At 40.6% G+C, this 22,459-nt stretch overlaps 4 protein-coding genes across 8 annotated transcripts; 1 reads left to right on the plus strand and 3 right to left on the minus strand.

Moving 5' to 3' along the window:
- Positions 1-1,558: 1,558 nt before the first annotated feature.
- cracdla (cracd like a) lies at positions 1,559-8,923 on the minus strand. Of its 5 annotated transcripts, XR_005608717.1 has the most exons (11): positions 8,750-8,922; positions 7,720-7,779; positions 7,381-7,525; positions 7,148-7,283; positions 6,905-7,057; positions 5,993-6,244; positions 4,783-5,878; positions 3,340-4,256; positions 2,838-2,952; positions 2,242-2,732; positions 1,559-2,089 (listed from the first exon to the last, which is right to left on the minus strand). XR_005608717.1 is itself a non-coding variant. In XM_039600508.1 (10 exons), the coding sequence occupies exons 2-10, from the start codon at positions 7,766-7,768 to the stop codon at positions 2,536-2,538; spliced, it is 3,060 nt and encodes a 1,019-aa protein (XP_039456442.1). In that variant the 5' UTR covers positions 7,769-7,779; positions 8,750-8,922; the 3' UTR covers positions 1,559-2,535. The 5 variants fall into 5 exon arrangements, 3 of the variants coding, with proteins under 3 accessions (XP_039456442.1, XP_039456444.1, XP_039456443.1); XM_039600508.1 differs by having other exon boundaries at positions 1,559-2,732; XM_039600510.1 differs by having other exon boundaries at positions 1,559-2,732; positions 7,715-7,779.
- Positions 8,924-11,691: 2,768 nt separating this feature from the next.
- Positions 11,692-14,976, minus strand: mitd1 (MIT, microtubule interacting and transport, domain containing 1). Its single transcript, XM_031734625.2, has 7 exons — positions 14,719-14,976; positions 14,513-14,614; positions 13,795-13,931; positions 13,042-13,128; positions 12,830-12,942; positions 12,590-12,650; positions 11,692-12,499 (listed from the first exon to the last, which is right to left on the minus strand). The coding sequence occupies exons 1-7, from the start codon at positions 14,861-14,863 to the stop codon at positions 12,404-12,406; spliced, it is 741 nt and encodes a 246-aa protein (XP_031590485.2). The 5' UTR covers positions 14,864-14,976; the 3' UTR covers positions 11,692-12,403.
- A 217-nt stretch (positions 14,977-15,193) lies between these two features.
- Positions 15,194-18,305, plus strand: mrpl30 (mitochondrial ribosomal protein L30). Its single transcript, XM_031734589.2, has 5 exons — positions 15,194-15,481; positions 16,791-16,877; positions 17,170-17,316; positions 17,650-17,723; positions 17,870-18,305. Exons 1-5 carry the CDS (start codon positions 15,440-15,442, stop codon positions 18,000-18,002), a joined length of 483 nt encoding a protein of 160 aa, XP_031590449.1. The 5' UTR covers positions 15,194-15,439; the 3' UTR covers positions 18,003-18,305.
- Positions 18,306-19,155: 850 nt separating this feature from the next.
- txndc9 (thioredoxin domain containing 9) lies at positions 19,156-21,914 on the minus strand. Its single transcript, XM_031734480.2, has 5 exons — positions 21,800-21,914; positions 20,833-21,018; positions 20,418-20,536; positions 19,868-20,122; positions 19,156-19,779 (listed from the first exon to the last, which is right to left on the minus strand). Exons 2-5 carry the CDS (start codon positions 21,004-21,006, stop codon positions 19,665-19,667), a joined length of 663 nt encoding a protein of 220 aa, XP_031590340.2. The 5' UTR covers positions 21,007-21,018; positions 21,800-21,914; the 3' UTR covers positions 19,156-19,664.
- Positions 21,915-22,459: the final 545 nt, after the last annotated feature.

A 22,459-nucleotide genomic window follows, 5' to 3' on the forward strand; every position in this document is an offset into this window, starting at 1 on the left:
ATAAAAGTATGAACATGTATTTATAAGTTACACCTGTGTTTGAATCCTGCAGCTTATCACACATTTGATTTCCATGTGTGACAACTGCAAGTGTCCAGAGTGAGGACAGACTGAGGGACCCACTGCTGCACATCATCTGTGAGGCTTTGCACCCCTGATGATCCACCAGGACAAACTCAGCAGTGTGTGAGGAAGAGGAGGAGGAAGAGCCAGCAGCAGCTGACAGATGGAGAGAATAGACAGACTGTTCCCTGTTTGTGAAGGACTGCTAGAAAGGTTTAAAATAACTAATTGTCTGTCCTGAATCAGTCTTATTAGGTAATGTTCAAATAATTTTATCATTCCAGTGTTTTCAGTGTGGGAGAAAGTACTCAGGGCCTTCAAGTTACACACTATGAAAGGCAGAAACAAGTTTAATATTCAGAAAGCTAAAGTATGTATCAGCAGCAGAATGGAGCTAAAAATAAATGTTTGTTTCAGTTCTATGAAGCTTAGAGTATTTTGGATTAGTAGTACTGCTGTGTTTGTTGCATCATATTGCTGTAATTGTTTATATGCTTTATATATTCTGAGGTAAGTTGATCTATAGTGTTACATCATATTCTATAAGGATGTTATGTGTTTGTATAGTTTCTGCCCAGTTTGACCCATTTAGCAGAAGTCAGCCTGTTTAAGGCTCTGATATCTATTCTGTATGACTTAAAGCAGTTATGACATGGTCTGATTTTCTCACCCAATAAAGGAATATTTAATATATCAGTCTACTCTTCATTCTATCAGAAACGGTTATCACAGCTCGTACATTTTCCTTTTTACACATGTATGTAAGCATTGAGCCAAATGTAATAATGCCAACATATTAAACGAACAATATTTGTCTCTTATGCATAATACATCTATATATACACTGTTAAAGATACTTGTCTTTGAGTGAAGATTTAAGGTGATAGGAAATATAAATAACTGCAACTTGAATCTTTGACCCAGAGTTCAAGCTCACTGCTGTAATATATATATATATATATTTATATATCATAATAATCTGACAACACTATAATATTGGCCATATTATATTTACATTACCACAGTGAGATAATTTTAGTCTAATGAACAACATTAGCTAATTGTTATTTACTAACTAATCTTAAAATGACTGTTCAGTACAGAAATGAAGCCCAACTATCATGTTTTACAGTCCCGTGGTCTCAGCCTCAGATACTCAACTAATCAAAGTGATGTCATGACAAAAATGAATGACCAACAAAACATTCTTTCTCCTTCATTTCTGTCAAACAATGCTGTATGTAACGTTTCTCGCGGTTAGTATCATGGTTGCTAGGCAACCTGAGCAGTACGACGAAGGATAGACCGTCCCATTTCACAAGCCTCTCACTTCCGCACTTCTCGTATATAGTGCGCACCGTGCGTAATGCACGCGTGAGTGCTGGCGTACTTCAAGCGTGCAGACCCTGAATTGGGACACAGCCAGCGTCTGTGTTATAATAAGTTTATTTTTAGCAGTTTGATGGACAATTTCAGGAGATATTCAGGTGATACCAAGTGAATGACTCTATACAGCGATGTAATTTGGCCATTTCATTTTACTTGAAGTTTAAGTCATTCAATGACAACAACAAACTCGTCCTTACAAATTTATTATTTAACATAAAGTTTTAACAGCAGTGAAATGCTCAATCACATGAAACATTCGTCCTTAACTGAATAACAGCAATCATGATGAACTTTCAGAAGATATTCTGCTTCCCTCCCTCTCAATTAAATACAGAAGAGGATTAGGGCCACCGAAAAAAAAAGTGGGCACATCTTTTTCTTTTTCCTCAGAATTCTGAATTTAATCTCAGTATTCTGACTTTTTTTAAAATCAGAATTCTGATTTTTTTCTCAAAATTCTTTTTCCTCAGAATTGTTACTTTACTCTCAGAATTCTGGCTTCAACCTGAAAATTCTTTTTTCTCAGAATTGTAAGATTAAAGTCAAAATTCTGACTTTTTTCTCAAAATTCTTTTACCTCAGAATTGTTACTTTACTCTCAGAAATCTGACTTTAATCTCAGAATCCTGACTTTTTTCTCAGAATTGTAAGATTAAAGTCAAAATTCTGACTTTTTTCTCAGAATTCTTTTACCTCAGAATTTTGACTTTAATCTTACAATTCTGAGAAAAAAGTCAGAATTCTGAGATTAAAGTAACAATTCTGACTTTTTTCTTAGAATTCTTTTACCTCAGAATTGTTACTTTAATCTCAGAATTCTGACTTTTGTCTCAGAATTCTGGCTTCAATCTGAAAATTCTGACTACTTTTTTCTCAGAATTCTGGAAAAGAAGAAAAAAAGACGTGCCCACTTTTTATTGTTTTCCAGTGGCCCTAATCCTATTAAACATTAACACTTAAATCCAAATAAAAACGGCATCAAACAACCGGCTGTCTGACAGCCTCACCACACAGCCTACACTTTAACCATGGCAAAGGCGGTTTTAGTCTTTATGACGGGCTCTTCATAGACTCGTGTCCTTCTTAGTCCATGGTCTTATCACTCCAGGCCATTGACTTCCTCTTGGCCAATTCCATCCAGGACGGCTGACCGCTGTCAGACATGGATTGCAGCACCGACGGCAGTGTGGGTGATGATGACGGTGATGAAGAAGACGCTGCATTTTTCCGTGACCATCTGTCCTCACGCGATCTGTCTGCAACTTTGGTGGGGCTTAACTCTAAAAAACAAAATGCAGAAAAAATCTAGGTCAAATGGGTTCAGTAAGAATATTAAAAAAGGTGTTTATACAGTAATGATTTATTATCACTCTGAGCAAACACACCTGCAAGGTTTACTGCTTGTCTTTCGTCTGTATCTTTGATCAAAGGTGCGGTTTTTGCCAAGGTAGGGGATTCACCTGATCCCTGCATGTCTGTATGAGTTTTCTTCAATTCCACCTAAGAACACACAATCACACAAACAGGACAATCTTGTCAGTTCAAAACATCCCTGTTATCTGTTCATGGCCTGCATTTCAACCACCGTGAGAAAGTGCCATAAAAAGTCCAGAAACAATCATAAATTTAACCTGCTAATAAACCCAGTCAAAATCATCAGTTCCATTGCAATAAAACAATATGTTGGTAGCCACCAGGACACCAAATGAATGACAGACACATGCTAGCCTACTGTTATAGGTGCCAAACAGAGACTTAGAGATTTTTTAAACATTTATATTTTCAAATGGGCATAGATCTGACTGCCATAGACAGCAAGGGGAGGTCAGGCAGCACTGTGAGGATGGCAAATGATATGAAAGACAGTTATAAAGAAGTACCACAAACCCCCTTGGGTCCAGGTGGTGTGGTCCACTCTCCCCGTCTCTCTAAAAAAGCAGCCTTCTCGCTTACAGAACCAGACCAAAATGCTCTTCGACTTGTGAGTGGAGGAGCCTCTTTTTGCTCACTGGCTTCTCTCTCCCCTCTTCCTGAGGCAAAAGCTGAAGCAGAACCAACAGCTGACGAGGCTGCAGGGGCTGAAGTCTGCGCCGAAGGTGTGGGCTTGAGCTGCTGGGCAGACTGGAGACCTCGATTGCTCCAGGAGGATTGCTGCTGGCCTGAGGAAAGGTAAGACTGCGCAAGAGACTGTGTGGCGCTGCCTTGTGCAAACTGAAACGAGGTGTCTGTTTGTGAAGGGGAGCGCAAAGGAGAATGGGTTGTCCACGGATTGGTGGTTACCACTGAATGTGAGGCAAACTTTGTTGTGTTCGTCTGGTCTTCACTGGTGTGTTTTGACATTTGTGGATCTCTGGAGGCATTGGACGACGCAGGAGATGCCCTCTGTTGCAGAAATACTGGTGATGTTTTGACAGTCTGTGCTTGGCTTCCACTTTGATTGGTTTCTGCAGATGGCTGCTTTGCAGCTTGCACCGTCTGTGTCCGTACTTGTGTAAAAGTCTCTGTTGGATTTGTGGGCTGCGCTTGTGCCTGCGGTCGAGCTGCAGATTGCATGTTTGCCTGTAAATTTCCTGCAAATTCTCTGGGGAATCTACTAATGAAAAGCTGTTGGAGGCTCTTGGTTTTTTCCATGGCCAGAGCCATCCAAGATACCTCAGATGAGGCCCTCTGCGGGGCAGGTTGAGGCTCCCGGGGTGTAGCTTCTGTTTCTTTGGGGTTTGCAGGCGTCGTCTGAACGTCAGAAGTTTCGCTGGTAAATGGAGCATTATGTTTGACTGGATGAGAGAAGCCAGATGGGGTTTGATCTAAGGGAGACACACAAATCTGTTAGATACGCTCGGCAGCACTGTTACTGTTAAAGTTCACCCGGGTGGTATCTTAATGAGTACAAAGTTCCCTGTGATCAGTAAAAATCTTATCTTCCTAGAGTGATTATTTACCATGTTAAACAGCAACAACAGTGCACATCTGTGCAATATTAACTCTGTAATCAAAGAGATAATGGCTGTGAGACACTGCTTCACTATCAGTGTAAATTTAAAGCAGATCTCCAAATTAAACATTATCTTCTATAATCACTGTGATTCCACTTAATCAAGGACACGGTGGACATTATGTCAGCATTATGCTATATTATTACATATTATTTCAATCTAATCTTTATTTTATTTTATTTTTATTTTAGACATTTTGCCTAAATTCTTTAGCTTTTTCCTTTTTGTTCAAATTTACGTAGCTGGATTTTTCTGAATTTGTGAGACATTTTTAAAAACTAATGTGAGTACTTTCAAACCTTCTACATGACAATGTTAGGAGTTCTGAAAGACTCACCAGCTGGTCTGAGCTCTCCAGAGGAGGATGGCGTCCAAGACGTATTTGCTTGCAGCTTTTTTTCACTTATTTCCTGGTATTTTTGGTCACCTTGGTCCTCACCCAGTGCTGACTTTGAATGCCTGTTAGAAGATGTATCAAGCCGAAATCGAAGTGAATGAGATGTGGAGCGCAGTTTGACACCGAAAGCTGTTTTTCCTTGTTCCTCCTGGGGCTCTTTTGCTTCCACCGCCTCTTCCACCTCTTCCTGGCTGCTCTCGATCTCCTCCGCCTCAGCAGCGCCTGTGTCTGCAGGTGCATCTTTGGACGCTGTCACTGATTCCACCTTTTTGAAGCTGTCACTCCTGTCCCAGGGAACAGCTGAGGTTTTAGGTTGTGCGCCTTCTTGACGAAACCTTCCTAAAGCAAAAGGACGCTCTCTTGGCTCTTTAAGTTCCTCCTCTTCCTTGTTTTTCTCCTCCATTTCCCTAGTGATCCTGTTCCTGGCTTCAGCCCGTTCCAAAACTCCCAAAAAACTGCCCGATCGGGGTCTTTCTCCATCTCGGTTTCTCGATGCAGTGACAGAAAAGTGGAAAGAGCCAGATCCTTGGGCATATCGTTTAATTCCTCTTGTGGTCTCGCCATCACCTTGAACCTCCTGGCTAGCAGAGGAAGACCTGAATGCCATTCCTGAGGCATTATCATCATGAGGCATTAGTCGCTTCTCTATATCCTCTTGTCTTTGTTCCTTCAGTCCTGACTCTATGAAGGATGAGTGTGGACGTTCACCAGATGCTGAACCCACACGTCTGCGAGGTTTAGCTCGAGGTACTTGGGAGGCTATAGTCTCAGGAAGAGCGTGGTCCTGTTTGGAGAAACTTTGACTCGATGGTTTGGGTACCGCCTCTGATGTGACCTGTGCCACTTCTGCACATTTTGAAGGAAGACGCTGATGTACAACGGGAACGCCAACTTTTTCTTCTTCTTCCCCTTCTTTTTCTTCTTCTTCTTTTGTTTTCACTGTTACTTCTTCTTGAGCACCAAGATGTTTTAGTTCTTTGACAGGCTCGGGTCGGTCAATGTTGTTCACGGTGTCTAAATGAGACTGAGAGACAGTCTGAAGATAAATAAAAAAGAGAGAGAGAATTGAAGGGCAGGAAAGTGAACTAGCGGTGCACTGTTTGCTTATACAAAGAGCATACAAGAGAGAGAAATAACTACAGCAACTTACCGCGGCAGCTTTCATCTTAGTGCCGGCCCTCTGGTTTTTGGGTTTGATAGACATTCGGTGGCGTGCAGCAGAAGTGTCTAAGCGGGAAGTGAACCGAGCCGGTTTGCTAAAATCCGATGGGACCTCGGCAGCAGAAGGAGAAACAGAGGGGATGGAAAGAGGAAAAGCATGGGATGGAGTCGAGGGAAGAGATTTGACAGGTGCAGGTTTGGGGATGGGTGAGAGAGTGCGAGATGTTGGCTGAGATATCGCCTGCAAAGAAAAAAAGGCAAAGAAAATCATTGTACAATACTGCAAACAACGGGCTAAGAGAAAGAACTACAAAATACACTGTTTTGGATTATTATGATAAATTTATCACACGTGGTTGTTGGTAACCTCTATTACCTATCTGATATTCTATATGGAGTGGAGCCAAAGGGGGGCCAGGCTTGCATGGACACACTTTAACGGTGCACCTTACATAAGAACCCTCTGGCTCTATCACTGATTCGACTTTTGGAAACAGCATTTCAGATGACAGATTCCTTTCTTGAAGTTTATGTCCAGTCAATCCCACGTACACAGTAAATCCTCAGGAGGGTCCAGACCGTGCATTAATCTGTCTTAAAATAGTCCCCAACATATGCACCAGCTTCTCCTGCTTCAATAAAACGTTTTACAGAGACCAGCTGTTTTAGGGATTACTGTGCTAAATACTGTTTTTTAAATGATGCAATATATTTATAACCCCACTTTTTTTCACTTATAACTATAGTAGGAAAAAATGGGGGTACAGCGCTGGCCTTTTTTATGGAATATGCTGAGAATAAAAACATATGATCAGAACACTTCATGCTTGTTTGTTAAATTTATACAAATGCAAATCCTGCTTTCGAATCCACGCATCATCTAATCAGCAGGATTATTCACCTTTGTAAGGGTTTCCTGAGATTCATTGTCTTCTCCTGAATCATGAGGAGGACTGTGAGGAAGTGACTCCTGGCTGCTCAGATCCGCTGGACGTCTCACTGGCAGAACCATAGGAGGTGGGCCCAAATGCATTTTCTGCTGCTGAAGCTTCATCTGTGATGACAGAGCGCAGCACGAGGATTTTAATAGAGTCACTGTTACCATAAGTTTAAACAACAGGCCTAAAATAAAAAAGTGTAGTACCTGCAGAGCTTTGATTTTGCCGTGAACGTTCTCCTGAGATAAGACCCTGGTGGGTTCAGGGTCTGTCATGACCAGGTCATCCAGAAAGATGCTGTCGTGGGACAGCGCCCGCGATCCCATAATGCCCTGTGCGCATCTAAGTGGAAACAGAAGAAGGACGAGTCAAAGTAAGGACAAGTAAGTGAATCTGAAAGAGAATTTTTAGAAAGGCGTCGTATCACGTAAACACTCACACCAAATCTTCTTCTGATCCGAGATCTTTTCCTGCGGTGATGTCACTGGCTGACTGGCTGAGTTTGGCATTTCCTTCTCCGCCTGCTCTCTTACTTCTCCCAAATAGACGAGTTTTCAGATCCTTGATCTTGGATCTTTTACGTCCTAACAGAGATTGAGACCAAGACAGATCCAGGTCACAGCATTTCACGCACACGTGAACAAGAAGAACTCACGTGCTCTCACACACTCTCTATTTTCTGTTTTCGATACGTTCTTTAATGAGCATCTCTTTCATATTTCACTTCATGACAATGTGTTAGCACTCTCAGGTTAAACTACGAGACAGATCACCTCACCTGCGACGTCCTCTGTGCTTTCCTCTGTGTCTCCCGAGAAAGACTCCATCGGTCTGATCCCTAAAAGAAAAAAAAAGTGTCGAGCAGATGACAGTTAAGTGTTCAGTGGAAAATCATTCGCTCGTTGTCTTTGCAGGAGTAAACATGGACTCGAGGTTCAAAGGTTTATTACTGTTCATTATCAGTTGGGAGGGCTGGGCGAGGACAGTCTGTTGTCAAGATGAACAACATCTTAATCGATGTTACATGTGGCATTGCCAAGAAAAAACACCCCAGGTACTGCAGAGTAGGAAGAACGTGGATCTGAAGCATGGCATCGCACCGTACAGCCCGAACAACACATTTGATGAACTAAGCAAAAGCTAAAATCTTCCTTCACTGCTTTACCATCTTACAAACATCCTGACTGAGTTGGCATGTTACTCTATGCTAAAGTCAGTTCCAATTTTTTTGATGAAGACCTGCCTGACACATGTATATCCCACCTTTTGCAGGGTGCTGCAAAAGGTGGGATATACATATGTCAGCCTCATGCTCTGTTGACAACAGTTCTAAGGAACTGATGTCAACAGAGCATGAGGCTGTATAACTGCCTGATAAGACAAGATGTGCCAGGTTATGGACGAACAAGCAAAGTCCACACTGCACCTCTCATGCCACCGATTACACCCTTTTTACTCAATCCTCAAAAAAGTTGCGATCAGTTTAAGCAAATTGATTTAAACAGTATGTAAACCTCAGACTTGATTTCCTCTTTGCAGTGAAGTGCTCCCTGCGGTTTCACCGTTCACTGAGCTGAACTGTAGCTCCCAGAGAAACAGAGGATAATCCGGTGGATTATTGACATTGCAGAGAGATCCTTGTAAGATTTCACAACGCCGTAATGATCCACGACGCTGCAACATTTCCCCACCAGGTGACATTCCCTGCGAATGTCACCTGGTGGGGAAAACACACACGTACAGTCGCACGCACTCCAGATGGGGAGGGAGGAAGAAAAGAAAAAAAAGAAAACAACGGCCGAACTTACCAAAAATCTAAAGCCAAGCACCTCAACTTGTCCCTCCTGATCGCCCTCCTCTCTTCACGGAGCGTTCTCGTATCAGCTGTGTCCCTGCCTTAATGTTTAAACCTCAGACTTACCACATCTGCAGACAGAGGAAGATACCGAGGGAAGGGAGTGAGGGAGGTGGGAAAAAAAAACAGGCTGGGAGAAAAGAAAGAGAGAGAGAGAGAGAGAGAAGGTCACTTCCTGACAGGGTGAGCAAATGCACGAGAGAAAAGAGGACAGATGAGAATGTGTGTGTGTGAGAGAGAAAGAGAGAGAGCGAGAGAGAGATACTCTATTACATTAGTGGCACACTGTGGCCCTCTGCGCTAAGCTCCTTATAAAACGTTAACCTGATTTTAGGCCCAGAAATGAGAGTAGAGGGTAAAAAAATAAAAAATAAAGCTCCAGCTGGAAAGAGGGCATGAATATAGGAATTATGGCTCACAGAGCTGTTTACATATTGCACAGGCTCGCACACGCCCTTCCGATGATCAAAGAGCGGAGTCTGTGGGTGTGCTGTGAGTGTTCAGAAACGAAATAAATAAATAGAAACAAACAGGAATCAGCCACCTCCCAGCACATCACATCATTTTCACCCAAGACTGTTTGGCCACAGTCCTGAAGGTGCGGTCTTTGAAATGTTTGCCTGGGACCTTTGCTCCTATATAACTCCCACACACATTTTTCCCGATCTGTGAGACGACGCCTCGTTTCGCAGCAACGAAATGACACATTGTTCCCGCGAGTCCTACTTCCTGCGCATTCACACAGGACAGTACTGGGAGATGGGAGCGCTAATCTAGGCCACTGGGCTACAATCGGCTAGAGGGAGGGCCTGCAGGAATTGGCATGCGAACGCTTGCATCCACATCCATGTGTCTGGAAGCGTGGCTGAGCAGCATCTCCAATGAGTCTCCTTACAGATAAATCCTCATCTCTCCCACCAGAACCCACATCCAGCTGGGTAACACCTGGATTACATCCAATGGGACACATGCACTGTGATAAGAGCCCACAGTGACATAACAGTCTGGGATGTGGTTTTATTTAATTCCCTCATTCATAGATTTATTGTCCATAATCTACACATAAAGGAGAATACACACACAGGCTTATTTTTATCTTATAATAGGGATGTAATGTGATTATGGCTAATATCTGCTATCATAGGGAGGCTGTTTGTAGATAAAGCATCATACACGTTTATTGCACTTTCTGCTTTTGTCATCACAGCATTTGACCCCCTGACAGAAAGAAAGCAAAGGTACTGATTTTTTTTTTTAGCAGTATATGGCAGTCTCTGATTCATGTGGTGTTGTGATGGATTATAATTTCTTCCTCTCACAGCACAGATGAGGGCTGTGCATATCGAGATTAAGGCCGATAGATAATCCGATCACAGCGCTGTTTGAACTCACGAGGGTTACCATTCATTCTAGCAAATGTGAAAAAAATGTGAGGGAATTTTCTTTGTTTTTTCACTTTTATAGAGGACTTTTTTTTGGCAAGATGTTTCCATTGATTCATCCAAGAACAATTAGCTGATATCTGAAACCACTGAACAAGCTTTCCCCTGCAGCTTATCTGTATTTAGTTTGGGATTCCGGATTCAGATAAGAGATTGATGGTAATCGTTAACTAGACATCAGTGTCTTGCATGCATGAAATGTTGCACCAATACAGAGCCAGCAGAAACAGAGGAAGCTTTGGCTACAATCTTATCTTATAATAATCTTATCTAGAACTCAATAATTGTGGAAATATGTAGGTTTTAGTTCAGTGCTCCATGACTGCTCGATCTGCTGATCCATGTAATATGTATGAAAGCTATGAAGCAGGTGGTGAATGTGCCTTAAGCTTAGACTCAGAATGGGATTTGCAATATTTGTGAACTTGTTACAGATGTAAAGATCTATGTCTGAATCAAATACAGTGTGTATAAGTGAACAAGTGGCTTGTCATGGATATAATTTGACTGTGTGGAGACTATGATAAGGTCTGATCTGCACTGACCAGCTTCTGCTCTTTTTTTAAGTCAGATTTTTATTGTTGGCAAATGTTTAGTTGAATCAGAGGACTCAGTCTTGTGGACATTCAGACATAAACTTTTCTATCAACGCTTCATCAGACAAGCTACGATAAAATTTGACCAATCTAACAAATTATAAAAATTCCTCTACATTTTTATTTTATATCGCCACGATCGTGGGGCGATCATGGCTCAAGAGTTGGCAGTTCGTCTTGTAATCGGAAGGTTGCCGGTTCAAGCCCCGGCTCTGACAGTCTCAGTCATTGTGTCCTTGGGCAAGACACTTCACCCGTTGCCTACTGGTGGTGGTCAGTCCGGCAGCCTTGCCTCTGTCAGTGCTCCCCAGGGCAGCCGTGGCCCTGGCAAGCTACAATTGCCAGCTACATTGTAGCTACAATGTAGCTACAATGTAGCTACATTGGCTACATAGCTTGGCTACATTGTAGCCAATGTAGCCAAGCTGTGTAGCCAACAATGTACAATGTAGCCAACGTGTGTGTGGATGACTGAATGTAGTGTAAAGCGCTTTGGGGTCCTTAGGGACTAAGTAAAGCGCTATACAAATACAGGCCATTTACCATTTTTTTAGTCAGTTTTCCAAGTTCACAAAATCTTTTCAGTTAGTTTCATTTTTTTCCCAAGTCTAGTTTTTGTTTTTTAGTTCACTAAAATGTTTTACTTCTAGGTTTTAGTGTAATCCTCCACCCTAACCCTGTAATAACCTGGAAAACAACCAGCTGATTACCATAAATGCTTTCTGTAAGTACACCTTTCTGTGTAACTCTACCCACTCTCGTCCTCTTTGTCACTGTTTTCATTTTATCTGTGTCTTGGACTTTTTCTATTCTGTAGAAAACAAGAAAGCATCTCACAATCTTTCAGCACACTTTGGTCAGTTTTAATATTTATTCTGCAGTTATGTATTATAAATAGTTTAAAAACGGTTACATTTTATTCATTTTTCAGTACAAAACGATATTTAGGTCCATGTTTGGTTTCTTTAATCTACTAATAGAATCAGGACGGTACATTTCCAGTCAACCGAGAAGGGCCTAATGTTTCATTACCTAGAGGTCCAATTACCCATCATAAGCAATTCATTTAAAAAGGGCCTAAAGTTAGCAATCCTGTAACACATTTTACTATTAATATGTTTTAAGTATGTTTTGGTTTTGAATTTTTAAGTTTAAATTTGATTTAAACAAAAATACATTTTAATTGTGTAAAGTAATCTAGAAAAAATGTTTTGAAATAATTAATCTTCCCAAAAAAAGGTCTCTGTAGAATTACAATCTGTGGAAGTAAAAAAAATGATAAAACGTTTTTCATAAATATCATAGAAAACGGAAAAAAAATCATAGAAAACTCAAGAACTGTCCTTAAAAATCCACCAATAGCAGCGGCGGTACAGTTAGCAGAAATTTAAGATGTTCCAGTGCATGAGAAATCAAACAGTAACCCATCTTGTTATAAAAGTCAGTCCCCAGACACCCGCAAGCTAAGGCAAATCCAACAATACTGTAGATCTGTTTGTGTTTGGAAGGCAGGTAAGTAAATTAAATGGCTTGGCTTGGCAAAAAATAATCATTTTAGCTTTGTGAGTCTCATAGAGTTTTTGTGTGTTTGGTGTGGAAAATGTCTACGGTGGTCTCCTGGCACTGCCTGAGGTCATAGTCACAGTATCCAACAGAGAATCGGCCCTGCGAGACAAATGACAGAAAGATCTCGTTCACCTTAGCCACTCCGTAAATACAGATGAATACTAATAAGTATATAATGCGTATACTCACCTTAGGTCTCTTGAAGTAATCCAGCCCTCTTCCAATTTTTATGATCCAACCATTATTGAACCTAAAAATAAAATCAGGTCTAATTTACTTGGATAAAAGAGACAGTATTTTGAGCAATGGAGTGTTAATGTGGGAGTGAACATCAGATGTCATAAGGATGAACTTCTTTCCATTTGAAAACAAAAATCCTCATGCTGCACGTACATGGCTGCTGTAAATGAGGAAAATCTGCAGGTGTACCTGATCTCCCGGTCATGGATAGTGGAGGAGTACTGCAGGTCTAAAGTCACTCCGTGAGCGCTGAGACTCTCTTTCAACTCGGCCAGAGCGCCGCTCTGCTGGCCACTATCAGCCTGCGGAACAGGAAATTACAGTATAAACTAAACAGAGGAGACAGCAGTGGCTGCTCAGCTTTAGCTATAAAATGCAACTCTATTATGTGAGTAACTCACTTCATCCTGCGACGTGAGGAGGTGGATCTTGTTCACCTTGCAGGGGGCTTTTAGCAGCATCTCACAGAACCGAAGGAAGTTGTACAACTGTTTGTGAGAGGAAAGGCGAGGGCTTTGTTTGGCATATTATATAAGGTTGGTACAGTTTAGGGTTGATTTTTAAATCATAAACATAAAATTACAATTATTTATTATAAAGTGCTAGTCAAACTAATAAGGAGAAAGCTGCTTCCTTGCAGCTTGCAACACATGACCAGAGAAAAAAAAAGATTTTCAGTATATACGTTCAGGCTTTCATCGATATCCACATCATAACTGAATGGGTTCCTCCTTTTCGCGTACACGACCTCTACAAAAACATTTCATTAAAATTAGCTTAGCAGTCTTTTAATAACCTACCAGACAGATTTTATAACATTTGTCTGTTGAACTTCCACTAATCTGTGACAGTTCTTTTAATCAATGAATCTTTTAGCAATGTAAATGTTGAAGGCTTTCTGGTCACAGAGAGACCCTGGTGCAGACCAGGACACGTTAAAGAGATTATGTCCCCCCCGTCGACTGCTCCTGCTACCCAAGGCGGAAAATGTATTCATGTATTGCAGACTTTGTCCTCTAGTATCATTTTATCAGTATCAAATTAATGGATAAACTCATTAAAGATAAGCTCCAACCTCTGAACAAAGGCTAATAAAAGACTGATGACAGAGTGGAATAAATAAAAACCCCAGTTAATGAAGACAAAACTCTTACTTGGTGGGTGTGCCGTATGTACGGGTCCTCCACCCAGACTTCAGTGAGAGCGCTGCTGATGTATGGCTTGAACAGAACCTCATAGCTGTAACCAGTAGCATCCTCTGATATTCTTATCTGCTCGTGGTACTTCCCATCTGTCAGGGAAGAGAAGAGAAACACAAATTTTGAAATCCTTCTTCTTTAGCTGTGGCTCTTGCCATACATTCCCCCCCCAAATCTAAAAACTTAACCAGCACAGTCCTACACTGGAATAGGATCCTATCTATAAGAGATACTAGACATAATTAGATTTATACATAAATATAAAGGATATAACAAAACAATTAAAACTAGATTTTGGTTGTTGAGAAGATCGCACAGTCAATATTCAGCTAGAGCTGGATTACAGGGCAAAGTGGGCTTCAGCAACCCAAATCCACAGGGTCAGTCAGATTGTGCAAATTATTAATTTGGTCATATGCAACACTGAAGCACCTTGTTCACCTGATTTGACTTCTTGCTTGTGTCAAAATTACCACAAAATTATTCTTCTTGCTCCCTTTAGGGGTCGCTACATCTACCTCTGCGCTCCACTGTTACACCTGTCTCCCTCTCATTTACACACAGGTGCTACATAACAGTCAAAACCACTGCAAACAAGAGGCTCCGTAGATCGGGGTAATTCATCTTTGCCCGACCCACTTTGCCCTTTTTTGCTCCATTACTGGCAAATTACCTTCCTTCATCTGATTCACATGAACTTTGATTTGCTCTGCTCTGTCCATGTAGCCCTTTATCTTCTCTCTGTAGTGTCCTCTCTTTGAGTCGTCTTTTACAGCTGTTCACACGACAAAGAGAACATTACAATGAGACGTTCAGTGTAATTCAGGGCAATGTTTAAAATGTGTAATTATCATTATTTATTTATTTTTAAAGGAGGACCTTTTAACACGTCCATAAGGAGCTGGATGCCTTCCTGGTAGCAGATGAGAGACTCCTGGAAACGTTCGCTCTGGTCCAGCTCCACCGCCCGCTTCAAGACAGACACGGCGGACGCCTCCATTCCCGACAGGTGGTTTTGTGTCATTGTTCTGTCTTTCAACTGTCTTTTAAAACATATACAACACTAAATAAACTTCACGTTTCACCAGTGACAGAAAAGAAGCTGAGAGAAGTAGCTCTACCCACAAGTGCCCCACAAAAATAACTCCCGGAGAAACGTAATGACTTTGGTTAGAAAATTGATGGTTATATATATTTTTTATAAAAACACACAGATAAAGTATTTTCAGTTTTTATTAAGTCTAAATTAATTCAAACAACATATTTATAACACTTTAATAGCTAGGAAATTGAGGGTAGGAACAATGTGCAAAGAGCCGGTACTGTCGAAGAGGCGGTGCCCTTTTAATGTAACTCCCCAACGTTTCCGGTTAAGATGGAGGAGAGAGAGGGCTTGGCACTAGCGTGACTCTCCTGTTTCACTGCTGTTTTCAGTGCCGAATTAATGTTTAATGTGCGAACTTGGTAAATATGGTATAATTATAGGTCAGTTTTTCATATCGGTTAGTTAGGCTCGAGTTCGGTGTTATTTAGCGGTTAGCAGGGCTGTAACCTTGGCTCGTAGCCCCTGTTAGCTAAAGAGCAGCAGAAGGAACACAACATGTCAGCTGTCTGTCGCAGTTTGAGCTTTTTATCAGTCAAGGTGGGTACATCACTGCACGTTTTTAATGTTTCAGACTTGAACTGTCTACAAAGTGTTTCGTGCATCTTTAAGTTGACATAAGGGCTCATTTAGTTTAACGCTGCTTGAGGAAAAATCAAGCTAAACATGAAACCTGAAACCCAAGTAAGGGACTTGCAGAATAGTTACTGGATTTTTCTACGTTTACTGGATTTATTTATTTTGTTTGCTAGATGACTGCAGTGCTGAATTTTAGGACGCGAAACTTTCAAATATAATCACCAATGTTCTGTATACATATACAACGTGCTCAGTTATATTAAGAAAAAGAGAAAACGAGGCCATTGTAACTAACTCAGCATTAATGAAATTCAAAACTTGTGGTGTGAAGCCACTGGGCTTCTCTGCACCACCATCCAGTCAGCTGTGATGTGCACTAGGCTAAATTTGCTGCAGAAAGTGCTCCAAGTATTTAAGTTAGAACTTTAATACTAATATTATCATCTAAGATTCAGTTCAATTCAGGTTTATTTTATATATAGCACCAGTTCACATCAAAATCGCTTCAAGATGCTTTATGCCGTAAGATAAAAGACCCTACAGTATTTGAGAAATCTAATACTGTGATTTCAAATAGCCCCTATGAACAAGCACTTTGTGAAGGTGGGAAGGAAAAACTCCCTTTTAACAGGAAGAAACATCTGACAGAACCACCTCAGGGAGGGGCAGGCATATGCTGTGACTGGAGAGGGGTATGAGAGGAAATAGAAGAGGGGGGGGGGGAAGCAAAGAGAAGCAGGAAAAAGCAGACTAAGGGAGAGAGGGAAGACAAAAATGTATGTATGCAATAATGACGTAGTGCAGTGGTGTGTAAACAGAAGGGGAGTGAAAAGAGACAAGTGGAAGTGCTCAGGTGTATCAGATGTATGTAAGAAGGAAGAATTTTATATCCAATTCTAGATTTAACAGGGATCCAGAGATGAAAAGCTAATATGGGAGGAATGTGATCTGTGTAGTTTGTCCACCAGAGGGCACGCTCCAACTTCCCTGTTGCCTTTAGCTGTTTGGAGTAACACAAATACAACAACCTGACCAAAGATAAAAACAAAATATCTGCTGATGTGTCAGAATATCAGATTTTTAAATCATAAAAAAAAACAAAAAAAACTTTTGTTCCCGAAAGAAAAGAAAATCTACCACCAGTAACGGCAATCTATCTCTGAGACCTAACCCTACAGAACTTTTTAGATTTTCTGTATATGTATGTAAACACATTTTCCATGGTACTGGGCTTTGCTTTTTACCTTCTCTCTGTTTGCATATGTTATAGACCCTGACTGAAGCTCCAGTTTTGTCACCATGTGCGTGGTATGTGTCAGCACGAAGCAAATTCTCCAAATCTAGAATCCCACAAGAGGTAAGAATAAATGTAGAATCTATAATGTTGTACATTTGTAAAGTAATTAGCAACACTTAAAGTATGTAACGTCTTGTGACCCTACCCATGTGTGTGTCAAAATCTAATTCTTTTACGTTAATATGTATTTGGATTAAGTAATTTTGGGTATAATTCCAGCAGGTCCGGTAGACAAAATGGTTTAGGGGGATTATTAGCTACTCAGCATTTTTAGTGTTGCCTTAGGGCCGTCATTACAGATGAATCCTGCCATGGAATAATGATAATCCTTTATTCTGCATTTTCTTAACAGATTTTTGCTGAGCGATCGAAAGAGCATGAGAAATATGGTGGTGATCCAGACCAGCCGCACAAGCTGCACATAGTGACGCGGGTCAAAAGTGCGCTGCGAAGGCCATACTGGGAGAAAGAGATGATAAAACACCTCGGGCTTCAAAAGGTAAAATTTCTGTCATTGTACAGGACCCCAAACTGGGTTCCCTTTTTGTAAAGGCTACAGATCGTTTTTGTTTTACTTTTGGATTAACTTAATGTAACCGGATCATGTTCAGTATTTTTTGCACATACAACAAAACACTGCTGTCAGCTTTAGTTCAGGAATTTCTAGCCATTTAATTCTTTGCATCTTTCAGTATCTTTCAACAGTGACTTGTACCCTGAAGGAGCTCTGATCAGGATAAATGAGCTGTACAGAAGTGTGTCACCTCATGCAGAGACGCTCACAGCCTTTATCTTTTGGAATAATTTTGTTCTGTCTTTGTCTCGGATTTAGGCTCACGTCCCCGTAATTCATAAAAATACTCCTGCAGTCAACAGTCAACTGAAGTTTGTCAAGCACCTTGTAAGGTAGGATTAATTAACTAAAAGTAGTAACACACCACTCTTAAAGTACTATTAAAAAAAGGTTAGTTTTTTTCAAATTGAGGTTGCCTGAGATACCTATATATCTATACTGTTATATCTCCTTTGCCATCTCTTTCTGATACCTTCAGGATACAGCCGCTAAAAACTCCCTATGGGCTCCCTGCTGAGCATGACATGGCTGATGCATACATCAACAGCAAAGGAGAACTTATTGTACACCGCCTCCTCCAACCTGTAGACAACAAGGCGATCGAATCTTAGCTCCACTGTTGCGTGTGTGAATGTCCTGGAAAACGTCCTGTTGTCATTCTCTCTGCAATGAGAGAAAGCCGTGGCACCAACCAGACTTCTGGATTGCTGTTTCCTGTGTTTTGATGCTGAGCTGAAGATGAATATGATTAAATGTTCTCATCAACCTGTCTCACAAATGATTGAGCAAAGTGCCACCCTGATGAAGCAGGAATACCGACATTAACGTCGCATCTGAAAAATTCAACTCTGTGCAAACCCACTGTTCTAAGTTTGAGTTAATTCAGGAATTACTCATTAAACTTTTCCAGAAAACTTGGTTTATTATTATTATTTTTTCTACAAATCAACAGTTTAGTCATTTGAATACCAGCATATTAATTATACAGACAGCTAGTAATTTGGTAAAAAGTAAAATTTGCCTTCTGAGATAATTTAACAAGTTTTCTGGGGCAGATTGTTAAAATTAAAAATGACTTCCTAAATCCCAAAGACAAGGTTTTTGCTCACCACCTCAGTTGTATCAGACTGCCAAACAGCTATTTATAGAAATCGAGGGCCCCCTTTGTGTTGCGGTTGCACAATCAAGTGTTCGGTTTTGTAGTAATACTCAACGTGCTCAGCATAGCACCAGCCAGTCTTATCAGCTACAAATAATCTGCACCCTTAAAATGTTTTTACATGGTTATAGTTTTCGGTTTAAAGGCAAAAACAGCAATTTTGTTTTTTAAGAACAAAGGCTCACAAAAAAACATTGCCAGTAATTATACTGGTCACTTCATTAGGTGCATATGTTGTACTGCTTGCTAATCCAAATATTTAATCAGCCAATCACATGGCAGCAACTCAATGCATGTAGACATGGTCATTACAGCCTGCTGCAGTATCAGAATGCCTCAAGGTGATTGAGTGTGGCATGGTTGTTTGTGCCAAACAGTGTAGTCTGAGTATTTCAGAAACTGCTTATATTCTGGGATTTTCCAACACAACCTTCTCCAAGGTTGAACCATGTTGAATCTATGCTATGAAAAAATTTAGACTGTTCTGAAGACAAAAGTATCCAGTGAGTTTAAGGATGTATTATTTTCATCCATAACGGCAACATACAACTCTTGCAAATACGCTGCCTCTAACCCTGAAGAAGTAACAAAAAATACACAAGCAGTTTTTTTTCCATCCTTTTCTTGTTTTTATTAAGTCTGCATTAGTTAGGTCAAACTCATGCTACCATGAAATGTCATGTAAAAATTTATTTTGCTCTTCAAAGATGATCTTGGCACTCACACGCACCATGAACTTGGTTCCAACACGAGACGTACAAAGGTTACAGGAAAGTGCGTGAGACAGCTGTCTACAATAAATGATTACACCTGAAAATCAAGAAAAACAAAACACAGCTAACAGCTAGTGGTCGCTCAGTGTGCTCCCTCGTTCATGAACCATACATTTTATTACTCAGATATTCCAATATAAATCATGGTGGATAAGTCCTTAAATAAGGCTGAAACAAACGTGCTTTTTAAATAAAATGAATCAGTGGATCGGGTTAGTAATTTCTATTTTTTTAATTAAGTCACTGATAGAAGAGAGGGAAAAAAAGGAAGTGGGCTGTCTGCTGGAGTTTTAGTAATGAGGTAGCCCTGAGAGAGTAAACCCGACAACTGTCCAGCCTCTTCAGTCATCTTCAGAATCCGAGTCGTAACCTCGCCCTCTGATGGTTTTCTTCTCCACTTTTGTGAACTTTGTTCCTGATCTCTGTGTCGCTGTTGGGGGCTCCCTCAGGTTGCCACTAGAAACAGGAAAAAGGGATCGTGTTAGATAAAACGTTTTCATACACGACACATAAGGTGCTCGAGTGAGTCTACTGCACGTCTCACCTGTAGTTAATAACGTCCGCGCAGCCAAGTCTCCATTCGAGCATCTCTGTGGTGAACTCGTCTGTGTTTCCCAGGTCAGTGAATCCGACCACATAGTCCTTTGTTTTTCCGTCAATAAGCAAAGCCAGAGTCGGAATAACTTTGATGCGCAGCCTCTCTGTCAGAAATGGGGCCTTCTCTGCATTCAGTTTGATGAATTTGGTCTCAACATGCTTCTTTGCCAAGATGGCCAAGTGTTTGTCGAGGATCTTACATCTAAGGACAGAGAGACAAGTTCAGACGTCTGACATCAACAGATTAATACTGTGGCGACTGAGTAAAAAAACTGACGCTAAACAAGGCACAATGTTGATTGTTAAAGATAACTGAAACACACTTCACACGTAGGAAATGTCATTTTGTCTTAAAAGATGATTTTAATAAATACATTCATTAATTTGCAGAACATATTCATTTTCTATAAACTACCTCTGATTCTTTTGTTTTTTGGACTACATTACATTTCTAATTCATGGTCCTGTTGCATCATTTAGTGACTTTCTAGACTTACCTGAAGGTTGAATTTCTGTAGAAATGGCACACGGCATTCTTGCTGTCTTTCACTTCACTGAAAAAGTCTTTCTCACTGGATATTTCTCTGTACTCCCCATGACCTTTAGACAACCACTCCTGAAAAGCAAAACAAAAGGTTACAAATACAAGAAAAGCTATTATAGTTGAGTACAATGAAAACACTCTTTAAACCGTTTGAATAATAGACCAAATGCTGTGTAGCCTAACTTCAGAGCAAGACAGTCTATACACATGACACCAGGTGTTTTATTATGATCCTTCAAAGAACTGACTGACATCACTACAAATTGTAGTGCTGATAAGTGAATCTGCTCAGTGATTCAAATCATTTTATCTGCTTTACGAAATTAACACAGCAAAATGCTACTGTGATTATAAAACGTCCCACAAACCTGCTTCTGTTTTTGGGCCTTTTTTAGTGCCTCTAATCGTCTTTCCTTCAGCCTCTCCAAATCATCTTCATCCATTTCATTCAGCTTGGCCAACTGGGCATCCACCTGCTCCTCCACCAGCTTGGCTGACTGCTCCAAAACTTTTGTTATGATTTCCATTGATTGGTTAGCCATGGCTGCCTGACTCTGTTTGAAAATGGGCAGATAAGCAATGGTGAGACATGACACCAGACAGCACGGCAATAACAACAACACAGTGCCTAATATCGATATGTGCAGATACAAGCTTTCTGCAAATGCCAGTGGCTGATGTGTATCAGTCATGTGACATCCACACTGCACTGGCTACAAGTTCAAAGGTAGTGTGATGGAGCGCATGACGACTTGGAAATAGTTCACTTATTCATATGACTTATTTATAAGCTTTGTTTTGCGCAAAGATGCAAAATAAAGAGAAAGGAATCTCGTCATAGCCTTTGTTCCAAAATTTTACAATGGGGAAAACCCTGTTTTAGCCCTACACTGTGAGCTGGTGTGATCAAGTACGTACAACAAAGTAAGGTTAGCAACGTTGCTTACACAGAAATTGGTCCGAGAGCTCCTCTTTTAGCTAGCTAACGCCGCAGACAAAGCCACAGTAACGGCTGGGGGGCACACCTTGTTTCTGCCCGGTGGTGCCTACAGTTAGCTGGTACAGACACAGGGTGGGTACCTCTCACGTATCTGCAGCTAACTAATACAAAATAAGAAAAGTACACGCCAGCAGTTCAACAAAAATCTCTATATAAACCCTCAGTCTGCGTTTGCTTGCTATCTTAACTAGCTAGCATTAGCCCCGCCATTGTTAACAAACGTCACAGGAACAGTTTTGGAAACAGTTTTGTTGATCTTTTATTTTTTAAATGAACGTCAACTGTGCGTTTTGTCGAAAATATAAAGTATAACCAAGCTGCTATTAAAACATTACCTAGTAAGGTGACAGATGCTCGTCAACACCTCAGCCCGTGCACGAAACGTTTCTCTGCGGATACAACGTCACAGCGGGCCCGTCTGACGTCGTGGGAAGTACATCCGGGCAACTCGGTTATTTTTTACGGGTTATTTTTTATTTATTAATTTATTTTGTGTGTGTGTGTGTGTGTTATATTTTTTCACGCTGTACTGCTGCTTTTGTTTATTGGGACCCAAAAGCTCAGTTGTCATCTGATGTATTAAAGAAAAAATATATTGTTATATTGTTTGCAGTAAATCCCGTGCGTTCATCTATGAAGAATATTTGTAGTTTATATGCAAAACATGAATGAAGTCGAAATTTCGAGGTAAGCCTTGAAATAGCATTTTAAGAGGGAAAAAAATCGAAATGCTATTTTGAGAATAAAGTCGAAATGTGAAGATTAAAGCTGTTGCCATGGCTTATACCCTCTACAAAAACTAGTACTAGGATTTCGCGTTTAATCTCGAAATTTGGACTTTATTATTAAAATGAAAAACAAATATATATATAAAATTTCATTTTAATAATTAATGTGTTCACGTGTGGATCATCTCTGAGATCTTCCTCTTTTCCTTCTGCCTGGCAGCTCCAAATGCAACCTCCTTTGTCCTATATATTCATCAATTCTTCATG

The sequence above is a fragment of the Oreochromis aureus genome, linkage group 16, assembly GCF_013358895.1.
Source record: "Oreochromis aureus strain Israel breed Guangdong linkage group 16, ZZ_aureus, whole genome shotgun sequence".
NCBI lineage: Eukaryota > Metazoa > Chordata > Actinopteri > Cichliformes > Cichlidae > Oreochromis > Oreochromis aureus.

Excerpts from the sequence above, each read along its gene's own strand:
- cracdla (XM_039600508.1), bottom strand. The coding sequence starts at position 7,768 with ATGGAGTCTTTCTCGGGAGACACAGAGGAAAGCACAGAGGACGTCGCA. Across the intron at positions 7,058-7,147 it reads GCAAAATCAAAGCTCTGCAG|ATGAAGCTTCAGCAGCAGAA; the intron begins GTACTACACTTT and ends CTGTCATCACAG. Across the intron at positions 5,879-5,992 it reads CTAAGATGAAAGCTGCCGCG|ACTGTCTCTCAGTCTCATTT; the intron begins GTAAGTTGCTGT and ends ATTTATCTTCAG.
- mitd1 (XM_031734625.2), bottom strand. The coding sequence starts at position 14,863 with ATGACACAAAACCACCTGTCGGGAATGGAGGCGTCCGCCGTGTCTGTC. Across the intron at positions 13,129-13,794 it reads ACATACGGCACACCCACCAA|TTGTACAACTTCCTTCGGTT; the intron begins GTAAGAGTTTTG and ends TCTCACAAACAG. Across the intron at positions 12,943-13,041 it reads TCCTCACGTCGCAGGATGAA|GCTGATAGTGGCCAGCAGAG; the intron begins GTGAGTTACTCA and ends CCTGTTCCGCAG.
- mrpl30 (XM_031734589.2), top strand. The coding sequence starts at position 15,440 with ATGTCAGCTGTCTGTCGCAGTTTGAGCTTTTTATCAGTCAAG. Across the intron at positions 16,878-17,169 it reads AATCTAGAATCCCACAAGAG|ATTTTTGCTGAGCGATCGAA; the intron begins GTAAGAATAAAT and ends TTTTCTTAACAG. Across the intron at positions 17,317-17,649 it reads AACACCTCGGGCTTCAAAAG|GCTCACGTCCCCGTAATTCA; the intron begins GTAAAATTTCTG and ends TCTCGGATTTAG.
- txndc9 (XM_031734480.2), bottom strand. The coding sequence starts at position 21,006 with ATGGCTAACCAATCAATGGAAATCATAACAAAAGTTTTGGAGCAGTCA. Across the intron at positions 20,123-20,417 it reads TACAGAAATTCAACCTTCAG|ATGTAAGATCCTCGACAAAC; the intron begins GTAAGTCTAGAA and ends CTCTGTCCTTAG. Across the intron at positions 19,780-19,867 it reads GCGGACGTTATTAACTACAG|TGGCAACCTGAGGGAGCCCC; the intron begins GTGAGACGTGCA and ends TCCTGTTTCTAG.